This window comes from Balaenoptera borealis, assembly GCF_965194805.1.
Source record: "Balaenoptera borealis genome assembly, chromosome: 12".
NCBI lineage: Eukaryota > Metazoa > Chordata > Mammalia > Artiodactyla > Balaenopteridae > Balaenoptera > Balaenoptera borealis.
The window spans coordinates 73,896,103-73,923,051 of record NC_138869.1 but is presented as its reverse complement, the minus strand read 5'-3'; the positions used below and the strand labels follow the sequence as shown (position 1 = coordinate 73,923,051).

At 51.9% G+C, this 26,949-nt stretch overlaps 1 protein-coding gene across 2 annotated transcripts in view; it reads left to right on the top strand.

The window, feature by feature from the left end:
* KIF6 (kinesin family member 6) overlaps nt 1-24,684 on the top strand; it is a 403,702-nt gene extending 379,018 nt beyond the window's left edge. For both annotated transcript variants that reach the window (XM_082347818.1, XM_082347819.1), the window contains 5 exons: nt 208-343; nt 3,106-3,203; nt 12,712-12,801; nt 14,411-14,517; nt 19,868-24,684. In XM_082347818.1, coding sequence (XP_082203944.1) covers nt 208-343; nt 3,106-3,203; nt 12,712-12,801; nt 14,411-14,517; nt 19,868-19,878 — 442 coding nt within the window. In that variant the 3' untranslated portion in view covers nt 19,879-24,684. The remainder of the gene's footprint in view (nt 1-207; nt 344-3,105; nt 3,204-12,711; nt 12,802-14,410; nt 14,518-19,867) is intronic.
* The last annotated feature ends 2,265 nt before the right edge of the window (nt 24,685-26,949 follow it).

Sequence of the window (26,949 nt, the reverse complement as noted above, 5' to 3'; positions counted from 1 at the left end):
CCCGCCGGACAGAAATACCTGGCTCTGGGCTCACATGCTGGCGCCATACTCTGGCCTGGGTGGGCAACTGTAAGGTTCCAGCCCCAGGCACCAAGGCTGCATGGCCAGGCTTCTGAGGCTCAGGCCCTGCCGCCGCCGGTCTCTTTAGAGCCCTCCCTCCCTGCCAAAACTCCTGACTTTCAAGACTCCTCTCTGATTCCACCGCAGGTATAAAGCAATGTTCACGCACCTGAAGGCGCTGAAGGTGGAGATTGAGCACTTGCAGCTACTCATGGACAAAGCCAAGGTGAAGCTGCAGAAAGAGTTTGAAGCCTGGTGGGCAGAGGAGGCCACCAGCCTGCAGGTACTGGCAGCCATGCCCCTCACTGCCCCAGAGCCCGCCCTGCTGCTGGGGCCTGAGGAACGTCAGGGCAGCCAAGGAGGGGCCAGACCCCCAGCCCCATGGTGGGGGGGAGCAGAGGAAAAAGAATGGGGGCTTACACCCACAGTGCACGTGCTCTCAGCCCCTACCTCCTGAAGCGAGGGCTCGTTTTAGTAACAAGAAACGTGAGTGGTCAGGGGCTCACTGTTTCCTTGCTAGTGCCTGACGCATAGAAATGTAGGCGGTGGGAGGTGCAGCTCCCCAGGCCGATGGATTGCCACCATTGCTTCCTGAGATGTAGGGACAACACTGATTGTTCTTTTTTAATTTATTTTTATTTATTTATTTTTGGCTGCACTGGGTCTTCGTTGTTGTGTGCGGGCCTTCTCTAGTTGTGGCGAGCAGGGGTTGCTCAGCAGTTGTGGCGCAGGGGCTTAGCTGCTCCGCAGCATGTGGGATCTTCCCGGGCCAGGGCTCGAACCCGTGTCCCCTGCATTGGCAGGCAGACTCCCAACCAATGCGCCACCAGGGAAGTCCCCTGATTGTTCTTTATTACAGCCATGTATATGTATGTATGTGTGTGTATATGTATATATATATGGTATAAATTTTAGAAAATACAGAAAAACACAAGGTAAAATCACCATAATCCCACCACTTAAGGATAACCGATATTTATATGTTGGATTATATTATTTTATATTTTTATGCATATACATCCATATGCTTTTATAAAAATAGAATCATATTAGTCTCCAAGTATCACAAACGGCTTTTGTTTTTACTTAGTTGTCCAGCATGCCACCTCTTCCATGGCGTGATTCCATGACGTCATTCCAGTGCTGTCACTGTTCAAGCATATGGATTTATTCTAATATATTTAATCTCCTATTTTTTAATGTTTAGGTTGTTTGGGGGTCGTTTCACTAGAAAAGTATTTGAAGATACATGTTTGCATATTTCCTAGACAAATTCCTAGAAGTTCTCTATAATATTATGAAGGCTAAAATAACCTGTTAAGAAATGTTAGTACACACCCCCAGTTCCAACTGTCCTCATGTGACCCCTCAGCTGTGTATAATAAGAGAGATGACATACACATAATCCTACCACTTGTGTGGCTGGCAGAACCCTTAGAGATTCTCTAACAGGCTGATGTGTCATTTTAAGGACAAGAAACTGAGAGCCAGAGAAGATAGTGTCCCAAGGACACAACCGAGCAGTAACCCATACGTTACCGAGTGGCCTCGTGACCAGACAATGGAGAAACATATTTGGATAAAATTAAATACACAAGATGACAAATAAAACCAATAAGATGGAAATACAGTGATCACACTATTTTAGCAGCAAAGTTATGGTATAGTAATATGTATACCATTTTACAGATGCATTAATTAATAAGATCTGGGGGGCTCAATATTTACCACGGTTTCAAAGTAGTGATGAACACAATATTTCAAGATTTCTGCAACAACTGTAATGTGATCTGAAAATATCTGTAATTTCTACTGGTGACGGAGTCACTGGTACCACCCGTTCTGCTGTGGTTTGTTGTCTACATTTAATCGTCAAAAGAAATGTTAAATTTCAGGTAGAAGTTAGGAAGAGTAAAGATGTCATTGGTTCCCAGTCACGTTCACAGTGTCCCTGCTCTCCAGTTAAGAAGCCTCCCTCGTGAGGTCATCAGTGGGTGAGACCGTCAGCCACTGCCGGTGCCCATGGGCATCCGGCCACTGGACAGTCATGGGGGTTATCCCATCATCCCGTGTGACCCAGGAAGAGTCCAGTCGAGGCTGATGGATTCAGACCGTTTATTACTCGCGTCAACAGTGAAAGCCAGGGTAGCCAAGGTGTCAGCTCCCTGTGCCCTCCACCCCACAGGATGTCATTGAAACAGAAGGGACCAGGTGACCACAGCAGGGATGATGGGGCACCCTGTAGCTGAGGAGCCAATTCCGTGCAGCCACTAAGCCATTTTATAGCCGGCGGATGTACCCTGAGTGGGGCAGGCAAAAAGCCTTAACCCTCATTAGAACATAGGAGGTGATGAGAAACTGCCCCATGACGGCCTCTGAGCGAGATGGGGAGGCAAGTGGGAAATGGCCTGGCAGCAGCTGCTCACAAGCCTCCTGTGCTCTCGTGTTCTGGGAGAAGCACGGGGCATTCTGCTAAGACTCAGATCAGCTGGGGCTTAATCGCTGTTCAGGAGACCTGTGTGGAGACACGCAAGGTTTCCAGGACCCTGCTGGAGCTGCCCCCACATGCATGATGCATGACGAATGCATCGCTCCTGACTCTGCCCGCATCTCTTTGGGACGAGGGAAAGCAAAGCCAGAAAGGACTTCTGGAGAACTGTCAGATCACATTTTAAACACTTTTTCTTAACTTTAAAAAGTAATACAGGCTCAATTTGGAGAACTTTAGAAAACACAGAAAAGCACAAAGAATACATCAAACATTACCCATTATCCTGCCATCCAAAGAGAATGTTTTGATGCCCATCATTAAGGTCATCACTACATCTAGATTTATTTTTTTCCCACACATGTACCTACCAACTTTTCTAGCTGGCTTTTTCCCTTTAAGAAATAACATCATGTAAAGCAATTATACTTCAATAAAGATGTTTAAAAAAATTAAAAAATAAATAAATAAATAAAATAAATAAATAACATCAAAGACATTTTCCCCATGTCATTAGATTCATGCTTACACTGTGAAACTTTCTCTTGGACCAACAGGTAAACTCCCCAGCAGTGAATTCATTGAATCACATGAAACCCTTTCCCCAGACGCCAGAATCCCAGCACGAAAGGTCCCAGCTTCTCTCTAACAAAAGGTAAGGGGAGAACCCTGCGACAGGGTTGGGATGCCCAGAAAAGATGCCCTACCTCTCCTCAACCCAGTCTTGATGCTCTAAGTGTAGGCTGCATGATCCGGGAAGATGAGTGACTTTCACTGTTAAGTTAGTTGAAAATAGGCCAGTGCCTCTCAAGCTTTATTGGAGTACCGCGCCCCCTCCCCCCACCGGCCCTTTCCCTCCAGCTCTGACAGCCAGTGGACCTACTGCCCCAGTGACAAGAGAAGCAGTTTAACCAAACTGTGCAAGCCCTGGTCCTGCCACTGGGTAGGAAGAAGTGGTTGGCAGTAGTGGGAGGGGAGAGGGAGGGGGGAACTGTGGAGGGGATGTTGGGTAAGGCAGAGGGGAGTTGGCCTGCCAGGACCCAGGGACCTCTGGTTAGTGACTCTGTCCTAGCACGGACTCAGGAGAGACGTGGGCAGCCTCCCGTGAGGACGCCCAGAGCCAGTGTCCCTGAGTGATGGCATGAGCCAGCACAGATTCTGCTTCCCACACACACACACACCTTCTGAAGGCAGGTTCCTTCTCATGCCACCCACGTTATTGTCTCTTTCCAACCACACAGCGCGGGCGGTAGAGCCAATGACACCTGCCTCATCCACCCTCCATCCCTGAGACAGGCCCGCTGTCCGCACGGCAGAGACCAGGCCAGCATGAGTGGGGCCTCGGCCTCGACTGCCAAGGAACGCTCCTTGCCTGGGTCTCAGCAGAAGCTGAGTTCTCATGTTGGAAATGTGAAATAGAGCTTGGCAATGACCTCTGTGGTCTTCTTTTCAAAAACCCATAACCCTGGTTGAGTCATGAGGAAAATGTCAGACAAGTCCCAGTCGAGGGGCATTCTACAAAATACCTGACCAGTACTCCTCAAAACTGTCAAGGGCAAGAAAATTCTGAGAAACTGTCACAGACAAGAGGAGCCTAAGGAGATATGATGGCCAAATGTAATGTGCTATCCTGGATGGGAACTAGATCAGAAAAACTAAGAAAATCCAAATAACGAACAGACGGTAGTTAATAATAATGTATCACTATTGGTTCCTTAGTTGTGACAAATGTACCACACTCATATAAGATTATATAATGAGGGAAACTGGGTATGGGGTATACAGGAACTCTCTGTACTATCTTTGCAACTTTTCTCTAAATCTGAAACTATTCTTAAAACAAAACAAAACAGCCAACCAGAGAGCTGTCCACCACCTGGCTGACATTTTCCCTGGACCTCTTCACATCCCCCGACCTGGACCTCAGGGCCAGCACTTCGGCTTGTATTCTGGCTTTAGGAGACATCTCCTATGTGAGCCCCTAAGACCCAGGTTAACAGCCGGCAAGGTGTGTTCTGTTTGGCTACGCTGGTGTTTTAAAAGGCAGTGTAGGTCCACAAAAGAAAAAATTGATAAGTTTGACTATATTAATATGGAAAATGCTGCTCTGTGAAAGACACTGTTGAGAGAATGAAAATATAAACCACAGACTGGGAGAAAATATTTGAAAAACATACATAAATGGGCAAAAGGTCTGAACAGCCACCTGACCAAAGAAGATATACAGGTGGCAAATAAGTGTATGACAGGACGCTCCATATCATATGTCATTGCGGAAATACAAGTTAAAGCAACAATGAGACACCATTCCACACCTATGGGAATGGCTAAAATAAAATAAAACTGATACCACCAAATGCTGGTGAGGATGTGGAGCAACAGGAACTCTCATTCACTGCTGGTGGGAATGCAACATGGTACAGCCTCTTGGGAAAACAGTTCGGTGGTTTCTTACTCAACTAAACATACCCTTACCATACGATTCATCAATCATGCTCCTTTGTGTTTACCGAAATGAGTTGAAAACTTACATCCACGCTTACATACGGTTGTTTATAGCTTTATTCGTAATTGCCTAAAACTGGAAGCAACCAAGATGTCCTTCAAAAGGTGAATGGAAAAACGAAACAAACAGTACCTCCATATTTAATGATAAAAAGAAATGAGCTATTGAGCCGTGAAAATACGTAGAGGAAACTTAAATGCATATCACTAAGTGATGAAGCCAGTCTGAAAAGGCTACATACTGTATGATTCCAGCTACAACATTCTGGAAAGGGCAAAACTATGCACACAGGTAGAAAGATCAGTGGTTGCCGGGAGAGAGGGCAGGGGTGGAAAGGATGAATAGGGAGAACACAGGGGATTTTTAAGGCAGTGAAACTATGCTGTAGGATACTGTAATGATGGATATACAATAGTAAGCATTTGTCAAAATCCATAGAATCATACAACAGAAAGAGTGAACCCCGACGTAAGCTGGGGACATCAGTTAATAATAATGGTTCATCAGTTGTAACAAGCGTACACCACTAATGCAAGATGTTAGTAACAGGGGAAAATACAAGCCGGGAGAGAGAGGATACATGAGAATTCTCTGTACTATTTGCTTAATATTCTGTAAACCTAAAACTTTTGTAAAAAAATAGTCCATTCATTTTTTAAAAAAAATTAAAGGCAGTGTAAGTAGGCAGCTGCACTTCTCCGTGGCAATACAGAGCTTGGCATTAATGTCCCACACGGGCCCTCTCTGTGCCTTCCCTTGGGTACCTGCTCATCTCTGGGATACTTGAGTTTCCAACCCCTAATACCTTCCTGCTGCCCCACTCTGGGCCCCCTCCCTGACACCCCAGGACTCCACAGAGCATGTTTGGAAAACACTAGTCCAGCCAGCGCAGAGCTTCCCCCAGTCATTGCTCTGGCTCCGATCCGAGCCTCTCGAGTGTCCGCCACACGAGAATAAGCCCTCCTCCCCAGTGTGAGGCTTCTCAGAACCCCTGACTGTTTCTCCAGCTTCTTTTCTGACCTCTTCCAAGCTCCTACTGGTAGGAGTATCCTGCCCAGCAAATAGGAAGCTCCAGCTCTAATTTTTCTTTTGCTTCAAGACAATGAAGTGTGTGTGCGTGTGTGTGCGTGTGTGTGTGAGTGTGTGTGTGTTGGGAAAGGCCCGGTGAAACTACTTCAGGGCTATAAGGTAGACATAGACCGTGCCTGCCAAGTGAAGCACAGAACCTTGAATTTCAAAGGCGCGTATCAGGTTACCTACAGGAGCTTCTCCCAAAATCATGCTCTCTGAGCTCTACCCCCAGCGCTTTTGATGATGCTGGAAGGAGGGTCTTTGGGGAGTGGACTCTCAGGCAGGCTCGGGGCGCTGTTCAGGCTCTGTCATCTGTGGTGGCAGCCGGTGCTCTGGTGGGATCTCTAACCTTCGGCAGAGATAACCAAGGGTCCTGAAAAGTGTCTGTTAAGACACCTCGGCTATGAGCGGTCGGCACCCCTAAATTCCTTCCCACAGAGTAGTTCAGATAACATTCATTGTGGGCGGAAAGGTTACAGTGGACAGGTGAGAGGAAAAGGGTCCTGCTAGAGACTGGCAAGGGCAAGGTCTCGGGCTCCCCCTCTGATGAAGAAGTCACCTGCCACTGCTTTAAAAAACTGGCAGAGAAGAGCTCACAGAGCTCTACCAGGGGTGAGGCAGGGAGGAGACCCTGTCCCCGGTCATCGTGGCTTCGCAGACATTCTCTGTGAACAGCCAACTGTGGAGGATTAGTTGTTGGCGTCCTTAAATTCTCCAAGGAGACTTCTCCAAGGCTCTCCTCTCTTACGGTAATCACATCTCCTGTCATTTACCGAGGGCTCTAAGGGCCAGGCATTGAACACGTGTGTGACGTATGTGCTATCATTGCACCCATTTTACAGATGGGAACACTCTGGCTCCGAGAGATCAATTAACTTGCTAGGGTCACCCAGCTAATAAGAGGTGAGACCAGGATTGGAACCCAGGCCTGTCAGCATCTGGCCACCCCTCTCCCATCACTCCTCACATCAGTTTCCTTTAACCTTAATGACCATGACCGTCCTTTAGGGACACGTGCGTATCCTGTTGTTTAGTAGAAGGTGACATTTTCCCACTCATATTCTGCACTATTTCGTACAAATGTGTTTTCCTCATATTCTTCCAAGTGCCAGGTCCTCCTGCTTGGGGTCCCCACTCTTTCCATGTGTCCACGATCTGATTTTCCCAAGAGACCAAGATTTTCAAAGAGCAAAATTATGGCTCCTTAGAAGGCCAACCTCTAACTGGAAAACCAGAGCTCCCTTGGATTGGGAACTCCAATCCAAGGATGGGATGATTGGCCCCATCATTTCAGTCGAGAAACCCTGAAATCAGTCCCATTTCACTAATGAGAAAACTGAGGCCCAGGAAGGGAACATCATGCTCTGAACTCTGTGGTTAACAGTGGGATGAGCTTCAGCTTCAGCCTGAACTCCAGGCTCCATGTTGAGCCACGGTTTTCCTTCCTTCCTTCCCCCACGGCCCCACATGCTCCCCTGCCTCCCCTCTCTCCCCCTCTCTCCTCCTCACTCCTTCACTCCCATCTTCCCCTCCCTTTCCCCCACTTTCTTGCTCTGCCTAACCCTTCCCACCCTACATTCTTTTTCCCCCTTTTCTCATCCTCCTCCCGATGCTTCTCCCCCCTCCTCCCATGCTCCCTCTCGGCCAAGGCCACTCTCTATTATTTGTCCATTTGTCCATCCCTCGGCCAGCTTCTCTGAGAGAGTGTCCACCCTGGCATGGGTCTAAGAACTGGCCACCGGGCAGGCCTCCTAGGATCTCCTCAGGAAACACCTTTAGAATCCTCCCCCAGCATCTACCTTGTCTGAGAGGCAGGGCCTATCGTGGCCTGGCCTTCCTGGATCTTCCTTAGGTATCCCAAGTTAAGGTGATCCCCGGATGTGCTTGCCAAGACATCCTTAACCTTGAAGTTCAGAACCTTGGATCTCAAAGGTGCCCATCAGCTCACCATGGGTTACCTGCAAGGAGTCCCCTCAGTTTAGACTTTCACAAAGGGTCCTCTTCTGGGTGCTGGCCCTCGGGCAAGCCAGCTCCCCCTTTGGGATCCCCTCATCTCATCTGTAAGATGCGTCGAGGTCCCTCTGACACTAATCTTCCACGAGCAGGCGAGTGTCCTGGGGCCACTGAAGAGCTGCTGGAACAGGAGGGTGAGAGTCCAGCTGCCTGTCTCCCCTGAGCTCCAGAGAGGCTGCTGCTGATGGACCCACTGCAGCCCGGGGGCTGGTCCTCTGCTCCTCGGGTTCTGACGGAAACCGATTGCATCACTTCCCCAGGGATGCTCTGGGCCTGTGGGCTGATCACACTAAATTCACAACACTCTGATGGGCAACCATCATTAGGAGGCCTAATTACTATTAATATTACTTAGTAATCCTTGCGAAGGAAGAGATGATTAATTCTGATGGCGGGTGTGCGCTCTCTCCAGAAGGAATGTCAGCGTGAGAAGTGAATTCACCATCAAAGGCTCGTGGGTCAGGAGAGAGGACAAAAGTCATTTGTGGTATGACCCTGAGGGTTCAGAGGCCGAGCTATGGCGTGCAGGGATGTTCCTGCAGCCTCGGGGCTGGAGGAGCCCCAAGCCTTCACACTGCGCCATCCTCCTGCGGGAGCTGCTCAAGGCAACGGGATGGGCAGCTGGGCCTCTGCAGAGGGTGCTGGATGCCCCCATCTGCCCTGTCACCTCCATCTCTGCCCTCTTCCACCCACTCCCAACCCTCAACAGTCAGCACCTGTGAGCACTCCCTGGACTCTTAGAAAAGGCTCGGCTGGGAAACCATTGAGTCCATGAGCCATTGGTGTGCCAGTGGCTTGATCTTGCAAGACTTGCTGCAGCTTCCAAACTGACCATGAGCTGGTGTCATTGCAGCACCTGTGGGATGGGAAGCCCTTTCTCCTTCCCTAGTTGAGGCCTGCACCAGGAACCATTCGGAAGGAGCCCTAGGAACTTGCCTCTGTTCTCCAAAGAAAGGCATGCAGAGCCTGCCACCTTGTGGCTGCCTCTGGTCCTACAGTGGCCCTCATCAGACAGCACAGATGCTCAGCTCACCCGAAGACTCAGTGCAGAGTCTCTGGGATGCTGGGAAATAGACATCTGAGGGGGAAAAAAAAAAAAAATCCCAGGCTCTGATTTCCTTTCCCATTTGTAGGACCCACAGTCCTGAGCCGGTGGAGGCAGGCCCAGGGTAAGATGCCCTGCCCTGGCTGAGACAGGAGAGGGCAGAAGACAGGAGCTGGAGAGGAAGCAGTGCCCACGGCTGGGACAGTAGGTTATTGGGCCTGTGGAGAGCCTGGGGCTGCTGACGCGTGCTGAGCAAAGCCAGAGCACCTGTCTCTAACCCTGCCTGTCAGTCACCCCCAGAGTCCCCATCTGTGAAATGAGGGTTCTGGCCAGGTGACTTCGGAGGCCTCTTTCTGCTCCGATATTGTGTCTAGGCAGGACATTGCAAAGCAAGGGAGGGGATCCCGTCATGTCACTGACATCCCAGAATAGCTTGCCTCTCCACCTCCCAAGGGGTGCTGTTGGGTTCCATTGTTTCCCAACTGAGAATCCAAGGCAAGGAGCGCACATCAGTTAAATGGGCAAAACTGCATCTGCATTGAGCTGTTGGGTCTAACTCCTCACTCAGGGAGCACAGAGCCGGTCAGCCAGGGCCACCCAGGGTCAGTCCATGTGGCCAGGAATAAGCCATGTGTCTCCAGCATGTGTTTCCTCAGAATGCCAGAGCTGAGTCCGGTTAATAAAGCACAAGTTCTGAAGCCTCACAGAGCTGTGATTAGATCCAGATACTGCCACTAACCACTGGGCAACTTTTAGAATTTCTTTAACCTCTCTAAGCCTCAGCTTTCTCATCTATATAACAGGGATGGTGAGGCTATTGAGAGGATTAAATGGTGTGATGTTTGCAGAGCACCCTCCCAGGACCTGGTGTGCAGATAGTGTCTATAAATGACAGTTGTGATCATTGTTGTTTTTGTTCCACAACCACGGCTGGTACATGCAATGCTCTAACAATGAAAGTTAGTGTATAAACCATCTGTTATAGACTGAATGTGTCCCCCAAATTCATATGTTGAACTCTAATCCCCAATGTGAGGGTATTAAGAGATGGGGCCTTTGGGACATAATTTGGTCATGAGGGTGGGGCCCTTGAGAATGGAAATAGTGACCTTATAAAAAGAGGCCAGAGTCCTAGCTCACCCTACCATGTGAGAACACAGCAAGAAGTCGGCAGTCTGCAACCCAGAAGAAGGCTCTCACCAGAACACAACCATGCTAGCGCCCTGATCTCAGACTTGCAGCCTCCAGAACTGAATTTCCATTGTTTATAAGCCACTCAGCCTACAGTATTTTGTTATAGCAGCCCAAAGAGACTCAGTCAGAAATTAGTACCAGAAGCGGGGTGTTACTATAACAGATACTTAAAAATGTAGAAGCAGTTTTGGAACCAGGTAATGGGTAGAGGCTGTCAGAGTTTTGAAGCACGTGCTAGAAGATGCTGAGGTTGTCATGAATGGACTTTTAAAAGCAGTTCTGGTGAGGGCTCAGAAAGGAAAGAGGAGAGCTGTAGAGAAATCTGCTATCTTCTTAGAGAATACGGAAATAATCACGTAGAGAATGTTGGTAGAAATATAGATGGTAAAGGCCATTCTGGTGAGGTCTCAGACAGAAATGAGGAACATGTTATTGGACAGTGAAGAAAAGGTGATCTTGTTATAAAGTGGCAAAGAACTTGGCTGAATTGTGTTCATGTTCTAGCGTTTTGTGGAAAGAAGAACTTGCAAGAGATAAAATTGGACATTTAGCTGAGGAGATTTCTAAGCAAAGTGTTGAGGGAGAGGCTTGGCTCCTCCTGACTGCTTATAGCAAAATACAAGAAGAGAGGAAAGATTTGAAGATGGAATTATTAAGCAAAAAGGAACTAGAACTTAAAGATTTGGAAAATTGTCAGCCTATCCATACAGCAAAAAATGAGAAAACATCTTCAGAAGAGAACGCTAGGAGATTAGTGTGGGTATGAATCCCAGACTTCATCAGCCTCCCCAGCAGGAAAACTGCCAGACTGAACTGAAGCAGAAGGAGATGGGAGGAAGAAAGGAAGGCTGGTGGACTTCTTGGACCTCACAGGACAGGACCATAGAGCTATTCTGTTGTGAATGGGCACTATCCTTCAAGACAAGGGAAGAATGACCCCAAAGGCAATTCAGAGATCATCACAGCTGCCTCCTCCATTTCAAAAGGGGGGACCATAGCCTTGCTTTCAACAATCCAGACAGCCTCTGCCCAAAGCTGTGGGGGTGGGGCCGATCAGCAGAACTATGAGGGCACGACCCCTGCCCAGCAGAGCCCAGCAGCAACTCCACCCATGGGTCCAGAAGACAGGATCTTCACCCCAGTGGGTCCGGAGGGTAGAGCGTCAAGCCAAAGAGGATTGTTCTCAAGCCCTAGGATCTCATGGAGTTTGCATTGCTAGGTTTTGGACTTGCTTGGGACCTGTCACTCCCTCCTTCTTTCCTGTTTCTCCCTTTTGGAATGGAAATGTCTATCCTATGCTTGTCCCATCATTGCATTTTGGAAGCACATAACTTGTCTGGTTTTACAGGTCCACAGCTGGCAAGGCATTTTTGCCTTAGGATGAAGCATACCTTGAGTGTCACCCATATCTGATTTAGATGATATTTCAATGGATGAGATTTTGGACTTTAGAGTTGATGCTGGCATAAGTCGGGGGCTGGTGGAATGGAATGAATGTATTTTACATGAGAAGGACTTGAATGGGGGGAGGGGCAGGGGCAGAATGTTATAAACTGAATGTGTCCTCCAAAAATTCATATGTTGAAGTCTAACCTCCAAAGTGATAGTCTTTGGAGGTGGGCCTTTAGGTCATGAGGGTGGGGCCCTCATGAATGGGATTAGTGCCCTGATGAGAAGAGGCCAGAGACCTAGCTCACTCTCTTTCTACCATGTGAGAACACAAAGAGAAGTCAGCAGTCTTGACCATGCTGACACCCTGATCTCAGACTTCCAGCCTCCAGAGAGAAATAAATTCCTGTTGTTTAAGCCACCCAGTCTATGGTATTCTGGTATAGCAGCTTGAACTGACTAATCATCATCCACAACAGAGGATTCTTGGCTTCTGCCATAGTCAGCTTGGGCTGCCGTAGCAGAATGCCATAGACTAAGCAGCTTAAACAACAGGGACTTATTTATTTCTCACAGTTCTGGAGACTGGAAAGTCCCAGATCAAGGTCCACAGGATCCGCTTCTGGTAAGAACCCTCTCCCTAGTTTGCAAACAGCTGCCTCCTCTCTGTGCCCTCACCTGGTAGAGAGATGGCTCTGATCTCTCCTCCTCTTCTTATAAGGCCATCGATCCTATAATGGGGGCTCCACCCTCATGACCTCATCCAAACTAATTACCTTCCCAAGGTCCCACCTCCAGATACCATCACACTGGGGATTCGATGTCAACATATGAACTTTGGGGAGACAAACTTTCAGTCCATACAGCTCCTAGATATAAACTCTAAATTTCTCTTCTGTAAACCTCCTCCCATACCTTTTTCTTTCATCGACTTGTCTCTTGCAGTGATGTGTATGCCAGGAAAATCCTGCCCTCACCTGGCCCCCTCCTGCACAGCCAGGAGCAGAGCAGCCCCAGCACCCCACTGGAGGACAGGTCTGTGGTCTTCCCTCTCTGACACCTGTGACAGCTGCTGCCGTGGGTGCAGCAGGCTGAAATCGCCAATCTGCTTCCCTCACAACCCAAGGAGCCCCTTGTGGGGTGGCCTCACAGACAGAGCCCAGGGCAGGCCTCCGCCCTGGTACCCCAGGAATTCCCTGGGATCTCTCACAGATGCCAACTCCCAGAGCCAAGGAATTTTCCCCAGGGTCGCTGGGGCCCCATGCAGGCAGAGCTGCTTCATGTATCCTTGTAAATGATGTACCTGGAGCTATTCAAGGAAAAGGAGCCAGCCCAGGGGCAGTTCCACGTGGCCCACCAGCCCTGTGCAGAGTCCCCAGGCAGGGAAGGGCATGGAGTTGAGAAGCCTGGCCTCAGGCTTGTGAGCCATTCACTCCAGGATGAACAAAGCCGACGAGGCCTCTCCCCAGCACGTGTCTCCATGCCCTCTGACTAGAATACCTGCATGCCCTTCTTCCCGTGGCAGGCAGGCCGTCCAAGGGTGAATTCCACCCACCATCCCTCCCAACCCTGGACAGAACACACAGTTCCAGAGCTGTCCCAGGCTCCCTGCCGCAACTCTGCTTTAGCACTTCTAGCTGACTTGCAGCTGGAACGCCAAAAATTACATGTGATAACGAACAACCCTTTGTTATTTATAATCCTTGCTGCCTTCTAAGAGAGTGGATACTGTCACCTGCTGTGTGGAGTGACAGGTGTGAGGATGGACGCTTGGCAGAGCCAGGAGAGTACCTTGCTTTGAATTTTCTCAAGGGGGATTTTATGTATAGGAGGTGGATGGAAAAAGAGGAGGGAGAAGGTGACATGCATCCCTCCCTTTTTAAGGGGATTTCACTTCTTACAAATCTCATTGGCCAGAACCTGGTCACCTGACCACACATAGCTGCAAAGAAGGCTGGGAAATGCAGTTTTTTAATGTGGCAACTTCCTGGGCTAAATATTATGGTTCTGTTTTTAAGGAGAGAAGGGAGAAGACTTATCTCTGTCTCAGGAGCAACTAGCTAAGCCATGGTAGGGGACGGGGATGCAGTGGGGACACGTCCTAGAGGATACGACATCTAAGTTGGGTGCTGAAGGAATCTGGCCCCGGGTAGAATGGGCTTGGTTTGGGTAAGTTAGGGGTGGGGGGGTGTGGGTGCAGGGAGAGGAAGGTGGGGTGAGGGGATGGAGAAGGTGCTGAGAGAAAGCGTGTGCAGCTGTGTAAGAGTCTGAGGGGAGAGCAGCCCAGAGGAAGAGGAGACAGCAAGGCAAAGGGCCTGAGGCCAGAAGAAACTTGGTGTAACAGAGTAGCAGGATGGCCGGAGCACAGTGAATGGGCCTACATCACACAGAGACGGAGTTTGAATTTCATTCCAAGAGTGATGAGAAGCCACTAAGGGTTTGAGCCAAAGGACTGGGGGACACGTGCCTCGTCTGGGTGCAGAAGGATTGCTGTGGGGGCTGCAGAGAAGGAGGGGGGCGAGGAGGCAGGAGCCCGCAGCCCCTGGGTGAGATCCAGTCAGTGAGCGCGGGCAAGCACTATGGAAAGGTGAGCGCTGGGGCCAAACATAAGGCGTAGTAAAGTGTGACCTGTGCTTGTCCCCAGGATCCCAGAGAGGCCAGTGTCGTCGGTCCCGCTCACGGGGGACAGCCGGACAGACTCCGACATCCTGGCGTTCATCAAGGCCAGACAGAGCATCCTGCAGAGGACAGGTCAGTGCACCTTCCCTGGCGGCTCCTCCAGGGCCATGGTCAAGGGGCGGTGAAGGTGGGGAGGCTAGAGCAACAATGAGCCGAGGAAGCTGGAAGCTTCCCGAATGTTCCCAAAGCCTCGGGCCTGGCCTTGCAGTCACTTCACGTGTGCCTGCCTTGGCCTCCTCCTGGAGAAAGCCCCAGAAGGCAGCATCGGACACACCGAGACAGGCCAAGGGGGTGGCTGGCCCAGGTGCCCCTGCCCTGCTTGGCAAAGCTGCTCTCCCTCCTCCAGATCTTCGGCTCCTCTTGTTGCCTGTCCCCAGAGCCCACTCCCCTCTGCCCAGCCCTCTCCAAACAGGAAGGGCTGAGTGATGGTTTGGTACCTTGTTTAACCCCTGGCTCAAAATTTCACTCTCCATTTGGAGCGTGGTCCTTGCCAGCGAGTTGGAGATGTAAACACCACTTGAAAGCCCAGGCCTGAGGACATGGTAACAGTTACAGAAGAAATATGTGGTGTGTCAGAAACAGGAAGAGAAAGAGAAGGCCCTTCCTGGCCTCCATCACTGACCTCTCCCCTTCGTCTTGGCACCTACCCAGCCACCGTGGACAGGCCTTCTCTTCTCCTTCCTTCTCCCTGGAGACCCACAGGGACTAGACTCCATCCGGGGCCCCCTACCCCAGCCCTGCTTTTAGTCTTAGCCTCAGCCCAGCACTGTAATCCAAAGGCTACTAGTCAGGCTTGGCATTGCTTTCACCTGGCAGCAAGGCACCCTGATGGGTGAGACAGCCGACCTGGACCCTATGATGTCCGACACCTGCCCCGAGAGGCCTACACGCAGCTTCACCGCCAACTCCCTGCAGTTTAGATAGTAGGAGGTTTGCATATGGACAGAGCACCCCAAGGAAAGGGTGGCCTTTGTCATACCGTCCTCCCCCTCGCTGGGATGCCAGCCTGCTGACTGTTCTGTCTTCACCACTAGCATCAGCAGCATCAGCACCATTGTCAAGTCTTTTCTGAGACCTGGGACCCGCCGGCTCTGCCACCAACCTGCCGTGACGCCTTGACCACATACCTTGCCTTCTCTCATCCTCAGGTTCCTTGTCTAAAAAAGAAAATTGAATTCAGATTCAGTGCTCTCCAAGGCTCCATCTCTCCCCCAAATACTCTAATGATGTGTATCAGACACAGAACAATACTGAACAGCCAATCAGTGAATGAACACTGCATTTATTAGGCACCATCTGTATGTCAGGCCCTGTAACAGTGCTGGGGCCATATCAGTGAACAAGACAGACTCAAGCCCTTGACATTCTGGAAGGAAGGAGACAGACAATGACCACATCAACAAAGACATAAGGTCATCCGAGGTGCCAATAAGTGCTTTAAAGTAGCTGAAATATGTAATGTGTAGAGATCCCCGGGGAGACTGGGTTGGGGGAGAACTTGAAACTGATGGCTGAATAGTGAGGATGGCGTAGCCATACGGTTCTGGAAGTGAACCTTCCATTCAGTCTGGGAAGAGCAGAACGTGACCAGCCCTGGAGGGGAAGGAGCTTGGCTTGGTTACAGGCTGGGGGAGCCGAGCCAGGGAGCAAGGCCAGATCACGTGGACCTTGTAGGTGAGGGTAAGGGCCTTGGCTTGCATTCCAGGAGTGGTGGGAGCTCTGTGAAGAATTTAAACCATAGCGTGATGTGATCTGATCAGGGCTTTCGAAAGCTCGCTCTGGCTGCTGTGTGTAGTGTAGGCTGTGGAGGACCAGGAGCCCGCAGTTCTCGGGGAAGTACCTTCCCAGGAAGGTCCAGGGGGAGGGTGGCCTGGACTTACCCGCCGCCTGAACGGGACATGTGAGGGTCATGAAGACTCGTTTATATACTGAAAGGAATGGCCCAGTGCTGGGTGTGGGGGGAAGGGAATTTATGATTTGGGAAAGAGGACCAAAACTGCAGGAGAGAAAGTTCTTTGAGGAATTGGAGGGGATGATGTCCAGGACATAAGTGGAGGGAGTGTTGGCTTTTGGGGTTGGGGGACACACCCCACAGTGAACAGATTCATAAAAATCAACCGTTATTTGTCCCGTCAAGAAGTCTACAAATAAGCAATACTTCAACGTTATGTTTACTTAGCTTTTGTACACGTAATAGAGATGTGATCATCCAACCTTCTCAGAAGAGAAGAGGCAGACACCCAAGGTCTATGTCAGGATGGCGTCTTCCTGCTGACACCAGGCCCAGCGGGTGCAGAAAGCTGGGCCGAAGATTGGGGTGCTTTTATTACGATGCATATGGCAGGTTACCACTTATACGTTTTTTTCGCATATATTATTCCCTCAACACTCCTGTAAGGTACCCAGAGCCAAGAGTGTGATCCCCCCTTTTGACAGGAGAGGAAACTGCTCACAAATGGCAGAGCCAGGAGGACCCTGGCCTCCCGTGCTCTCTCCACTGGACCGTGCTGTCTGGAAAGCCACCCTGCTGGCCGGTGTTTTCTCTTGGCCTCCACCCTCCCTGCAGCTGGGGAGCTTTGTTCTCCAAACAAACAGCAGCCTGGAAGTAATTCATCAAAACAAACAGAAGTTCGAGGGTTCAATTTTTATTCTCAAGGGAAGGAAAAAAATCCCAGGTTCTTAGTGACCATGGGGCCACAGGGAAGCTGAAAACAGGGTGACAAAGGGTCCCTCTCCGGCCAGGTCGGGGCTGAGAAGCAGCAGGTGCAGCCTCTCCCGATGCACAGATGGCCCAGGTCCCACCGCGCAGCGCTTTCTACGCAGCTCACTTATCAGGCCTCCCTGGCAGGCAAACACACAGGCCGGGGCCCAGGCACTTCCCCAGCCAAAGCAAACACTCCCTCTCCCCTGGCCTGGGCCCCTCTGCTCTTAATTTAGCGGCGCTGTCTGCCTGGGCTCCTTCAGAAGTGCTCATTATGGGGAATTTGTGACCGTCAGCCTGGGAGCAGGAGCCCAGAAGGAGTGATTTAACGCAAGCCTCGCCCAGCTTGTCCAGCTCTTAGACTTCACCAAGGGCCAGGATGAATCTACCTGATTTAGGATTCGTGGAAAAGCTGTGGAGCGTTTAAATCCCTGCCCGGGGCGCACGTGGACAGGTGTATCTCCCCCGTAAGGGGCGTTAGTCATCCATGGTGTCAAATCTGCTGTTTCTAACTGCCAAGGATGGCTTTAAGAGATTAACCCCTTTCTAGAGTGCCTTTTATTGTTTTTTTTTAATCTTCCTTAATCCCTGAGTTTGGAAGTATTTCTGTCTGGACGGGAACCTTGGTGTGACCGCCGTGACCACGACGCCCTCTTCTCCAGCTGGTGCCAGGAAGAGGCTCAAAGCCCCCTGAGCTCCCAGCCCCACCACCTCTGTTCTGAAAAGCCCCCGGCTCTCTCCTTCAGTCAGGAGCCCGCCCAGGGAAGTGGAAAGAACACAGATCTGGGAGGGAAGAGACCCAAACACAAGGGCTGTCTCCGCCATGGGAGACCTTGGGCAGGTCACCTCCTCCAGCCTCCCTGTCACATCTGTCAAGTTCAGATTCCACCTTTGCCTGGGTGGTCAGCCTCTCCTGAGACAATGTCCATGAAAGTCCCCTGTAAACTGCTGAGCGCCAGGGAGCCATCATCGGGGAAGTTGGCCTCTGTGGTGAGAACTGGTCCCACACAGACCAGTGATTGTCTGGTAAATGGTGCAGCAGTACCCTCCACTCTGGGAATCTACAGTCACAAAATCCCAATATAGACTGAGAGCTCCATCACTTAAATAAGGTTCATAAAGTAAAGAGTGAACTGGAAATGGCACATCTGTCGTGGGTTGAGGTCCGTCTATGTGAGGAGCTGTGTCTTGGCGTCTTGCGCACTCTGAGCCCAGCCCTGCGCCGTTTCTTCTCGGCCCCAGCCCTACCCCCAGTCATCACCGCAGGCAAGTGTCTGGGGGGCAAGTGACAGCCCTGGGGTGGGAGCTGGCTCAGACTCCTTCCCACTAGTCCTGGCCCTGGCTGCTTGTCAGTGGGGCACAGGAAGCATCAGACCCGTGACTTGCTCAGCAGCCACATTCCTCGTGGTCCCCGGTACCTGCCCTCGCCAGTCCTTGGAATAGAGAGATGAAAGCAATGGGTTTCGGCCTGGCTGTCCCTCAGAATCGCCCGGGCCCACCCCAGAGATTCTGATTTAACCCGTCCTGGGAACGGCCTGGGTAGGAGGATTCCAAAGGGCTCCCCACGGGTTTCCAATCTGTAGCAGAGCTGGGAACCATGGGTCCAGGGTGACTAGAGCACATTACCTTCCCATGCTCTGGTGTGTCTGACATTCTCCCTTCCTGTCCTGAGATTCAATCAGGACAGCTAGGAACGTCTTAAAAATAAGGACCATCTCCATTTAATTAAACAGTGAGGCCTGCCTGGGGTCTTGCACACAGAACTAGGTCTGAAGGACCAAGGGCTCACAGCCTTGAATTGTTTTCAATCTCTTCCTCCCCATTATCTCCCACATTCGATGTGTCGATGTGTCGCAGAGAATTACCGATTCTCCCCCAGCAACAGCAAGCGGACCACGCCCACACTCTCCCACTGCCAGGTCCCCACGACCACACCCAGCTGCCCGTGCTGCCTCACCCCTCAATCTCTCTGCCTGCTGCAATTTTTTTTAAACACTCTGTTCTTTACCTGAGAATCTTGAGAAATTCCCTTTCGCTCTTATTATGATAGCCAAACTTTAAGCAAATTAACTGCACGTCACTCACACTAGCTCTCACACTTTTCTGGTTCGGTGAGTCTGGGTGGGGCCCAAGATTCTGCATTTCTTAACAAGCTCCTGGAGATACCAGTGCTGCTGGTCCGTGGACCACTCTTTGCGAAGCAAGGAGCTGTGCTGGCTACCTTGCTTTTTCCAGGTACCTTGTCTGCTCCAGCGATTTGGAAATGAGGAAGTGAGGCCCAGAGAACAAACACGTTTTGCCCAAAGTCACACCACGGGTTGGGGACCATCCTGGCTAGAACTCAGGGGTCCTGCTTCTTAGTCCAGAGAACCCTTCTCCATATCCAGCTATGGGAGGCTACAGGATGGAGCCACGTGGTCAGGAGGAACCATCATGGAATATAATGAACATCTGGGGCAAAAAGCAAGGAGAGAATCTCTGCGAGAGTTAAGTAGGAGGGTCAGTGAAAATCATGGGATAGGAGAACGAGGGTGGGTCCTGAGTCAGAGAGATGAAACCTTTGCAAAGGGGGGTAAATGCAGCCCCCGGGAAGTTAGGCCCTGAGAGGTGCCTTGCCCGACACCCAGAGTGGTGACCTGCAGCCTCCTCCCCTTGCCCTTCCATCCAGGAGGGGTCCGTGCTCCATGCACAGCCTAACCAAGAACACTTGTCTCCTTTCAGGTTTCCAATAAGCGTCCACCGTGCATTGTGGCAGCAAGAACGGAGTACAGATGAAGGCCCTGTCTTCAGCAGTGATCTGTGGGCTGCTGGGGGCAACTGGTGACTTTGATTCTGGTGGAGGGGCTGCTTCTTTAAGGATGATATCTTGGAGGCTGCCAGTGAGGCTGGGGCCAGGCTTACGGTGCCATCCTTGCTGTGGGTGCCAGAGCTGCTGGCAGCCAGGCAATGCCAGGGTGCTGGGGCGGGATGAGGGCTTTAGCTCACTCTTGTGGTGGTGTTTCATGCAGACGATCAGAAACTTTGAGACTGTGAAATAGTACCATCCTAGTGTAGTGGCAGGGGAAGCTCACACTGGTAGAATGAGGGGGAAATAATAATGGGTTATTTTTAGCTACTTACCCACCCGCTTCCCTGCCCCAGCCCCTGGTTGAGAAGCCCAGGAATGGCTGGGGCAGGCCACACAGCAGGTCAGAGCCAAAGACAAGGCAGTGGAATCCAGGGCATCTTGATGGCCAGTCCTGATCTCCCAGGCCGGACCCTCCGCCATGGCCTGGACGACCCGTAGGCGGTGCCTGAATCAGCTGTATCTCCAAGGAGCCACCCCCGCTGCCCCGCTGCAAGGTCTAAGGACATGGCAGCACCCAGAGAGCAGCGGACGGCTCCGGGAGCTCTGCAGAGAGCTGAGAGGGGCAGTGTGGGTGCCCTGGGCCTCGCCCTCACCCCGCCTCTTAGGGCTCTGCAGGATTTGGGCTGATTCTCCCCGCTCCCACGGGGGGAACGTCTGGGGTCTCGTCTCAGCAGCCCTCTCAGCAGTCCAGACACAGATCCAGCGGCCCGGCGGGTGGGCCGCCCCACGCCCACCCCGGAGCCCCTAGGGGAACTGCCGCCTGCCTCAGGGTCCTGGCAGCAAGGGTCCAAGCCAGCTGCAGCGGGGGAGGGGAGTGGAGGGGGGAGGGGGATGGCACCTGGAGATGAAGCCAACTGAATAAAAGCGCTTGTCCACTGCTCCCATTATCTCTGTCCCCTAAGTGCAGGCCCTCGCCGCCCCGGAGAGAGAACAGAGAGAGAACACCGCATAATCGGCTTCCCCCACCCCTTTTCAGGTCTGGGTAAAAGGATCATGCAGGAGAAGCTAGGTCATGACATTTCAAAGCTAGGCAGGCCCAAAGAGCTCCTCCCGCACCCTCATTTTTATCATTAGAAAACTAAAGCGAACGGGAGGACCAGTTTGTTGATATATAGCCAGTTAGTGGCAAATGTCCTCTCCTCGGGGGGCTTTCCCTGATCACCCCAACTAGAGTGACCATCACTCTGTTATATTTTCATCATCACTACCTGACATCTTTCTTTATTTGCTTTTTTTTTTTTTTCCTTTTGTGGCCGTGCCGCGTGACTTGTGGGATCTTAGTTCCCCGACCAGGGATTGAACCTGGGCCCATGGCAGCAAAAATGAGGAGTCCTAACCACTGGACGGCCAGGGAATTCCCTAGTTGCTTATTTTTTAATGGCCTGCAAACCCCACCACCACCTCCAAGACTAAAAGCTCCATGACAACAAGGACCTGTCTGTCCTGCTCATCACTGTGTCCCCTGCACGAGCTGGTACTCAGTTCATGAGTGTCAGAGTCAGAACCAGCTCTCCTGCTTCTCAGGCCCCCACGGCCTCCCTCGGGCTCTGTGACTGAGGCCCACTGGGCACTGTGGCCCTCGCAGTTCTATGGCACGTGGTAAGTCCTCAGGAAAGTCCATAGAACCGGGGGAGGCCAAACAGCCCTTACAGCCTGATTCTAAAAACCTCCCCAGGAGTCCACAGGGCACACACATAAATACGCGCACACTCTCTGTCTCTCGAGAGCCCTGAGGATGGCGTGGAGTGGGCCAGAGTCCGTCAGAAACAGCCTCAGTGTACCTGGCACACCTTAGTGCCCCGGCCCTCTGGAGCTACTTATAGTGTGTAGACTGTAGCTCCCCTGCCAAGAAGTTATCTCCTGGATCCAAAGGCCTTATTGACAGGGACATGTGGTGTGGCCCCATGCAGGGTGCAGATCCACCTCCCAGAACAATCACTAAGGCAGGAGAGGAAATGAAGAAGAGAGGAACACAGCTCCCAAAGTCCCTCCCAAGGGAAGCTGGCCTCTGACGTGGACACCTGCTCCACCACGGGGCATCTTCCCCAAAGCTCTTTGGCCCCTGCAAATGGGAGAAATGGATGAAATGTTCTGAAAAGACTCTCCAGCAATGCACCCAGGCTCAGTGGAGCCATGAAGAGGTCCAGAGTATCTGAGTTCACTCCAGGCCGAAATGTGGAGCTTTCCAAAATGTCTTCCAGAAAGCGGCCTGGCCAGTGACCCAGCCCAGTTCCTACTAGAACTGAACTGGCTCCGCCAGTCCCTTGGCAGGAAGCGTTAGGAAGAGGGAGGTGTGGAATGTGACTTTCTCGGATCTTGAAAAGGGGGAGTTTTAGAAAGCAGATAGAGAAACTGTGGTAGATTGAATAACTAGCCTTAATTCTTCACCCCCTGTAATAGAATTGTACATCCAAAGCTTTGCCGTGGCCTCATGGGAGCAGAGTACACTTCCCTACCTACCCCTTAAATTTGGGCTTGGCCCTGTGACTTGCTTTGGTCAGTGGGATATTGGCAGATATGATACAAGCAGAGGCGTGAAACGTGCTTGCATGGTTGGGCCTGTCTCTTGCACGCCAGTGATCTGCTTGGGAAGATCATACCCTGGGCAGGTGCTGCCTCCTGAGCCTACATCCCAGAACATGCAGTGAGCAAACCTGACCCCGGCCTGCAGCCTGGAGCCAAGCCCTGCAGCGCCGGAGCCTGGAGCAGAGTTTCCCCGTCAAGCCCAGCCCAGGTCAGCTGCGCCCTGGCTGACCCAAAGACTCATCCTCCTGAAAATAAATGGCTGGTTGTCATTAGCCACTGAGACTTGGGGTGGTTAGTTATGAAGCATTAATTGTAGCAACAGCTACAGAAATTGAAACCCAGAGACAGTCCCTGACTAGACCCGGAATTTCTCAGAGTTCATTCCGTCCCTCCGTGCTGCCTATCGAAAGGCACTTGAGAGCACGCTGTACGTGAAAAAGTGGGACTGCCACTTATGGCCATGATAGAGCAACAGGGACCTGAGTTAGCCTCCTTCTTTAAGCAACTGAAGACTAGACAAAACTGTAAAACAACGGTTTTCAGACATGGGAGCAAAGGCAGTACAGGACATTGATCCCCAAGAGAAGAGAAACAGGTGAGGTGAGCCTTCTGACGGCCTGTGTGCGGGGCAAGCCGGCAGTGCAGGAGGTAACCTGCCCTGGAGCAATCCTCAGCTGACAGGGACAGGAGCTGGTGGGTAAACACCCCAGCCTCCTTCCGCCCTGGGGACAACTCTCAAGTGAGCCCTGCACGGTGTCCCCGAGAGCCCAGCAAGGTGGAGCCCCCGGTGCCCACAGGAGTCACCTGCTCCGTCACACACACTGTGTTGGCCGCCTTCCTCCCTGTCTCTCTTGCCCTCTTTCTTGCGATCATTTCCTGGGATCACTTCCCAGATGAACTAGTCACACCCACATTCGGCCTCAGAGTCTGCTCCGAGGACAGTCCAGCTTAGGCAAGGACATCTATTTCAGAATCACGGGTGGGGGGCTCTTGCATCCAGCTCTCTGGGCTGGTGACAATGGGAGCCGCCCCCAACTTCAGCCAGAGCCCCGCTCTCCACTGCGCTACACATTGGGGCTCAGGGAAAGATTTCTCGTGAGAAAGGAATCCTGCTACTCCAATAAACAATGGAAATTTCTGAACAAGACCAATAACTGGTATGTTTGTTTGATTGTTTGTTTGTCTTGAGCCTTTCCCTCGAATCTCCCCTCCGCTTTCCCCTCCCTCTGTTGGTCACCCCGTCGGGCTGGACCTCCCCTGACATCTTACTCTCTGCCCAGGAGGGCCGACAAAGCCCCACACACATCTGCACCCCCTGCCTCCACACAGGAGGCTCTCCCACACCCTTCACTGCGGGGACACCGCCAGGAGCCCAGACAACCACACACAGAGCTTGTCACTCTGGCCCCACGTGCCACGAGCAGGGTCTGAAACCAGAGCTCCTTGTCTCCGCCTGCCCTTTCCCCCGCAGGGGACGTCCCTGGGCCGGGTGGGCCTTAGCCCCTCCCCTTAGTTCCGGTCCAGAACGTGCCTTTTTCACTTGTGCGGATACGTGCCTATTAAGTGGCTCCTCGAGAGAATACCGATGTTGGACGGCGGGTGGGCGGGCCGGCCTGCCCCTCATCTCCAGGCTCGTTCAGATGGAAAGAGGCCCGCGTCCAGCTGCTCTGTTTGCTCTGCGTCCTCTGCCCACTGTACGTGAAATTGATCTTGGTGGGGGGGTGTTTTTCCTCTTTTTCCTCCAATCTCCCTTATCACTGCCGGATGTCAGGCCACACTCTGCCATCAGGCCTGGCCATGTTAGACTCTCCATTAATTGATTTTGCCCTCCCCGCTTGGGAAGCACAAATTGGCTCAGCCCATTAGCAGCAATAATTCCCTGAAAGGGATTATAAATCATGCCCTGCGGCCGTCCATTGCTCACGGACGGAGTGGTGCCCACGTGGGGAGGTGTCAATGTCTGACGGGCAGCAGAGGTCCCTGCAGGCCTGCGGGTTCCCTCCTAAACCTGCCCAAGCCAGGCCACAGCCAGGCAGGGGAGTAGCCAAAGCAGGTGCCAGCACACAGAGGGCAGCGACTAGCGTGTACTGAACGAGTGAAGGGAGGGAGGGGCGGGGGCTCCCTCTGGGGCGCGGAGGGCTCTGAGGACCTCTCGAGCTGACCTCCCACCAAGTCCACCGTTACGGCTCCGTTCTTTAGCTCTGTGGCCCACTTATGCCAGAAGAGCTCCTGGGAAAGACTGTCTTAAACTCCAGTCAGGTAATGTCCTGCCGGCAGGGAAGCGGCAGCAGCAGGGGACAGGTGGGAGGACGCCCTCGACAGGGGGTCCACAAAGGAGTGGAGGGCTTGGCCCACAGTGACCCTGGCACCCCTTCCTGCCCAGGCCCTGAGGGAGGGAGGGCTCCAGGCCGGCTGTGCCAGCCCCCCTCCCCTACCTGTCGCAGACGGCCCTCCCCCGCTGCGCTCGCCCCTCTCTCCCTTCCTTTCCTTCCACCTGAGAACAGCCACCACTACCTGCAGACCATGTCCAGACCCAGCGAGGATACTCGGGCTAAAGAGGTTGCTAAGACGTAGAGAATAGACGTGAGGACACGGGGAGGGGGAAGGGTAAGCTGGGATGAAGTGAGAGAGTGGCATGGACATACATACACTACCAAATGTAAAATAGATAGCTAGTGGGAAGCAGCCGCATAGCACAAGGAGATCAGCTCGGTGCTTTGTGACCACCTAGAGGGGTGGGATAGGGAGGGTGGGAGGGAGACGCAAGAGGGAGGGGATATGGGGATATATATGTATACGTATAGCCAATTCACTTTGTTATACAGCAGAAACTAACACAACATTGTAAAGCAATTATACTCCAATAAAGATGTTTAAAAATAAACAAATAATAAATAAATAAATAAAGAGGTTGCTAAGACCTGCCCAAGTCCCCCAGACAGCAGCCGCTAGCTTTCCAAATGGTAAAGAGAGAGCTCTTCACATGTGGAGCTTCTCCAGGGCAATAAAATGGGACCTGATTGTCACACGGCCTGGCAGGTGTAAGTACAACCCTAGCTTAGAGCCAGGACGTAGCGAGTCTGCAGTGACAAGATGACGGCCAGCGCTCTCTCCCAGTCTCTCCAAAACACGAGGAGGAAACAGCCAAGGGGGAGATTTGTGACTCCAGACGCTTTCTTCTGCCCCAAGACAAGCCCGCTTCCCAGTGTGGTGCTGTCTGGGAAAGCTCTGGGTGCAACGAGGGCCTTCCAGAAGATGGTTCTAGACCCCCTAGGTGGCCTCAGGGACCCAGAACCAGCAGAACTGCAGAGAAGGTGCCCGCAACCCCCAGACAGGGCCCCACCTAAACCGCAGGAGGATGAGGTGCTGCAGGGACACCTGGGCCTGCCTTCCACACACTTACGGCGTCGGGATGTTCCTAACATGCAGCCTCCACGTCGCCGCTTGCCCCTCCACCCACTGTGTGTGTGTTGTGCTTTGGCCTTAGAGCAGATGAGGACCCCTGTGTCCTCACTACCATTCCCTTGATCATTCATACACTTGAAAATAGTAACATCCTCCCGCTTGCTTTCGTTTCCTATGAGACTTCTCTCCCTCCCCGCCCGCCCCCCGTCTCTCATTACACAAACCATGGTTGCTCGCCCTGGACGTAACGCCCGTGTTGTCTGCCTCTGCACCGTCCCTTCCAAGTGACACCTGTACGTGTGATGCTGCCACCCCTGGCTGGGGCCCATCAGCTGAGGGTCGTGCATGACCCAAGGACGGCCAGACAGCTGTGAAGTGGCTCACATGAAAAGGTGCTCTTGGACCCCCAGCCTTTGAGAGGATTTGAGCCAAGCAATACCAAAAGAAAGAAGCAGGGGGCAACGGGAGCTGGTGCTGACCGGATGCTGGGGTCAGCCTGGAGCGGAACTCAGCAGAGGGAGGGAGTCACCGCTGGGACAGGATGAGGGGAGGGGGCACCCCGAGGGGGTGGGCAGCGCACGTTAATGGGGGAGAGTTAGGAGTGAGGTCATGGCCCGGTTCTTCCAGAACCCTGGCTGCTCCCGGCTTCCTACCACGAATTATTTCTATTACTTGAGATAACCAGAGTGTGTTCCTATTCCTTCCTACTCAAATAAGCCTTGAACAATTAAAAGGAAAGAAAACTTATGTAACCATTGGGAAGTAACACTGGCTTAAACAAATAGGACTTATATGTCAAACTTTCTTAAATCTCAAGGGACTTCCCTGGTTGTGCAGTGGTTAAGACTCTGCACTCCCAACGCAGGGGGGCCTGGGTTTGATCCCTGGTCAGGACGCTAGAACCCACACACTGCAACTAAGAGTTTGTATGCCGCAACTAAGGAGCCCGCCTGCCACAACTAAGATCCAGCACAAATAAGTAAATAAAACATTTTTTTTTTTTAATTTTATTTATTTATTTATT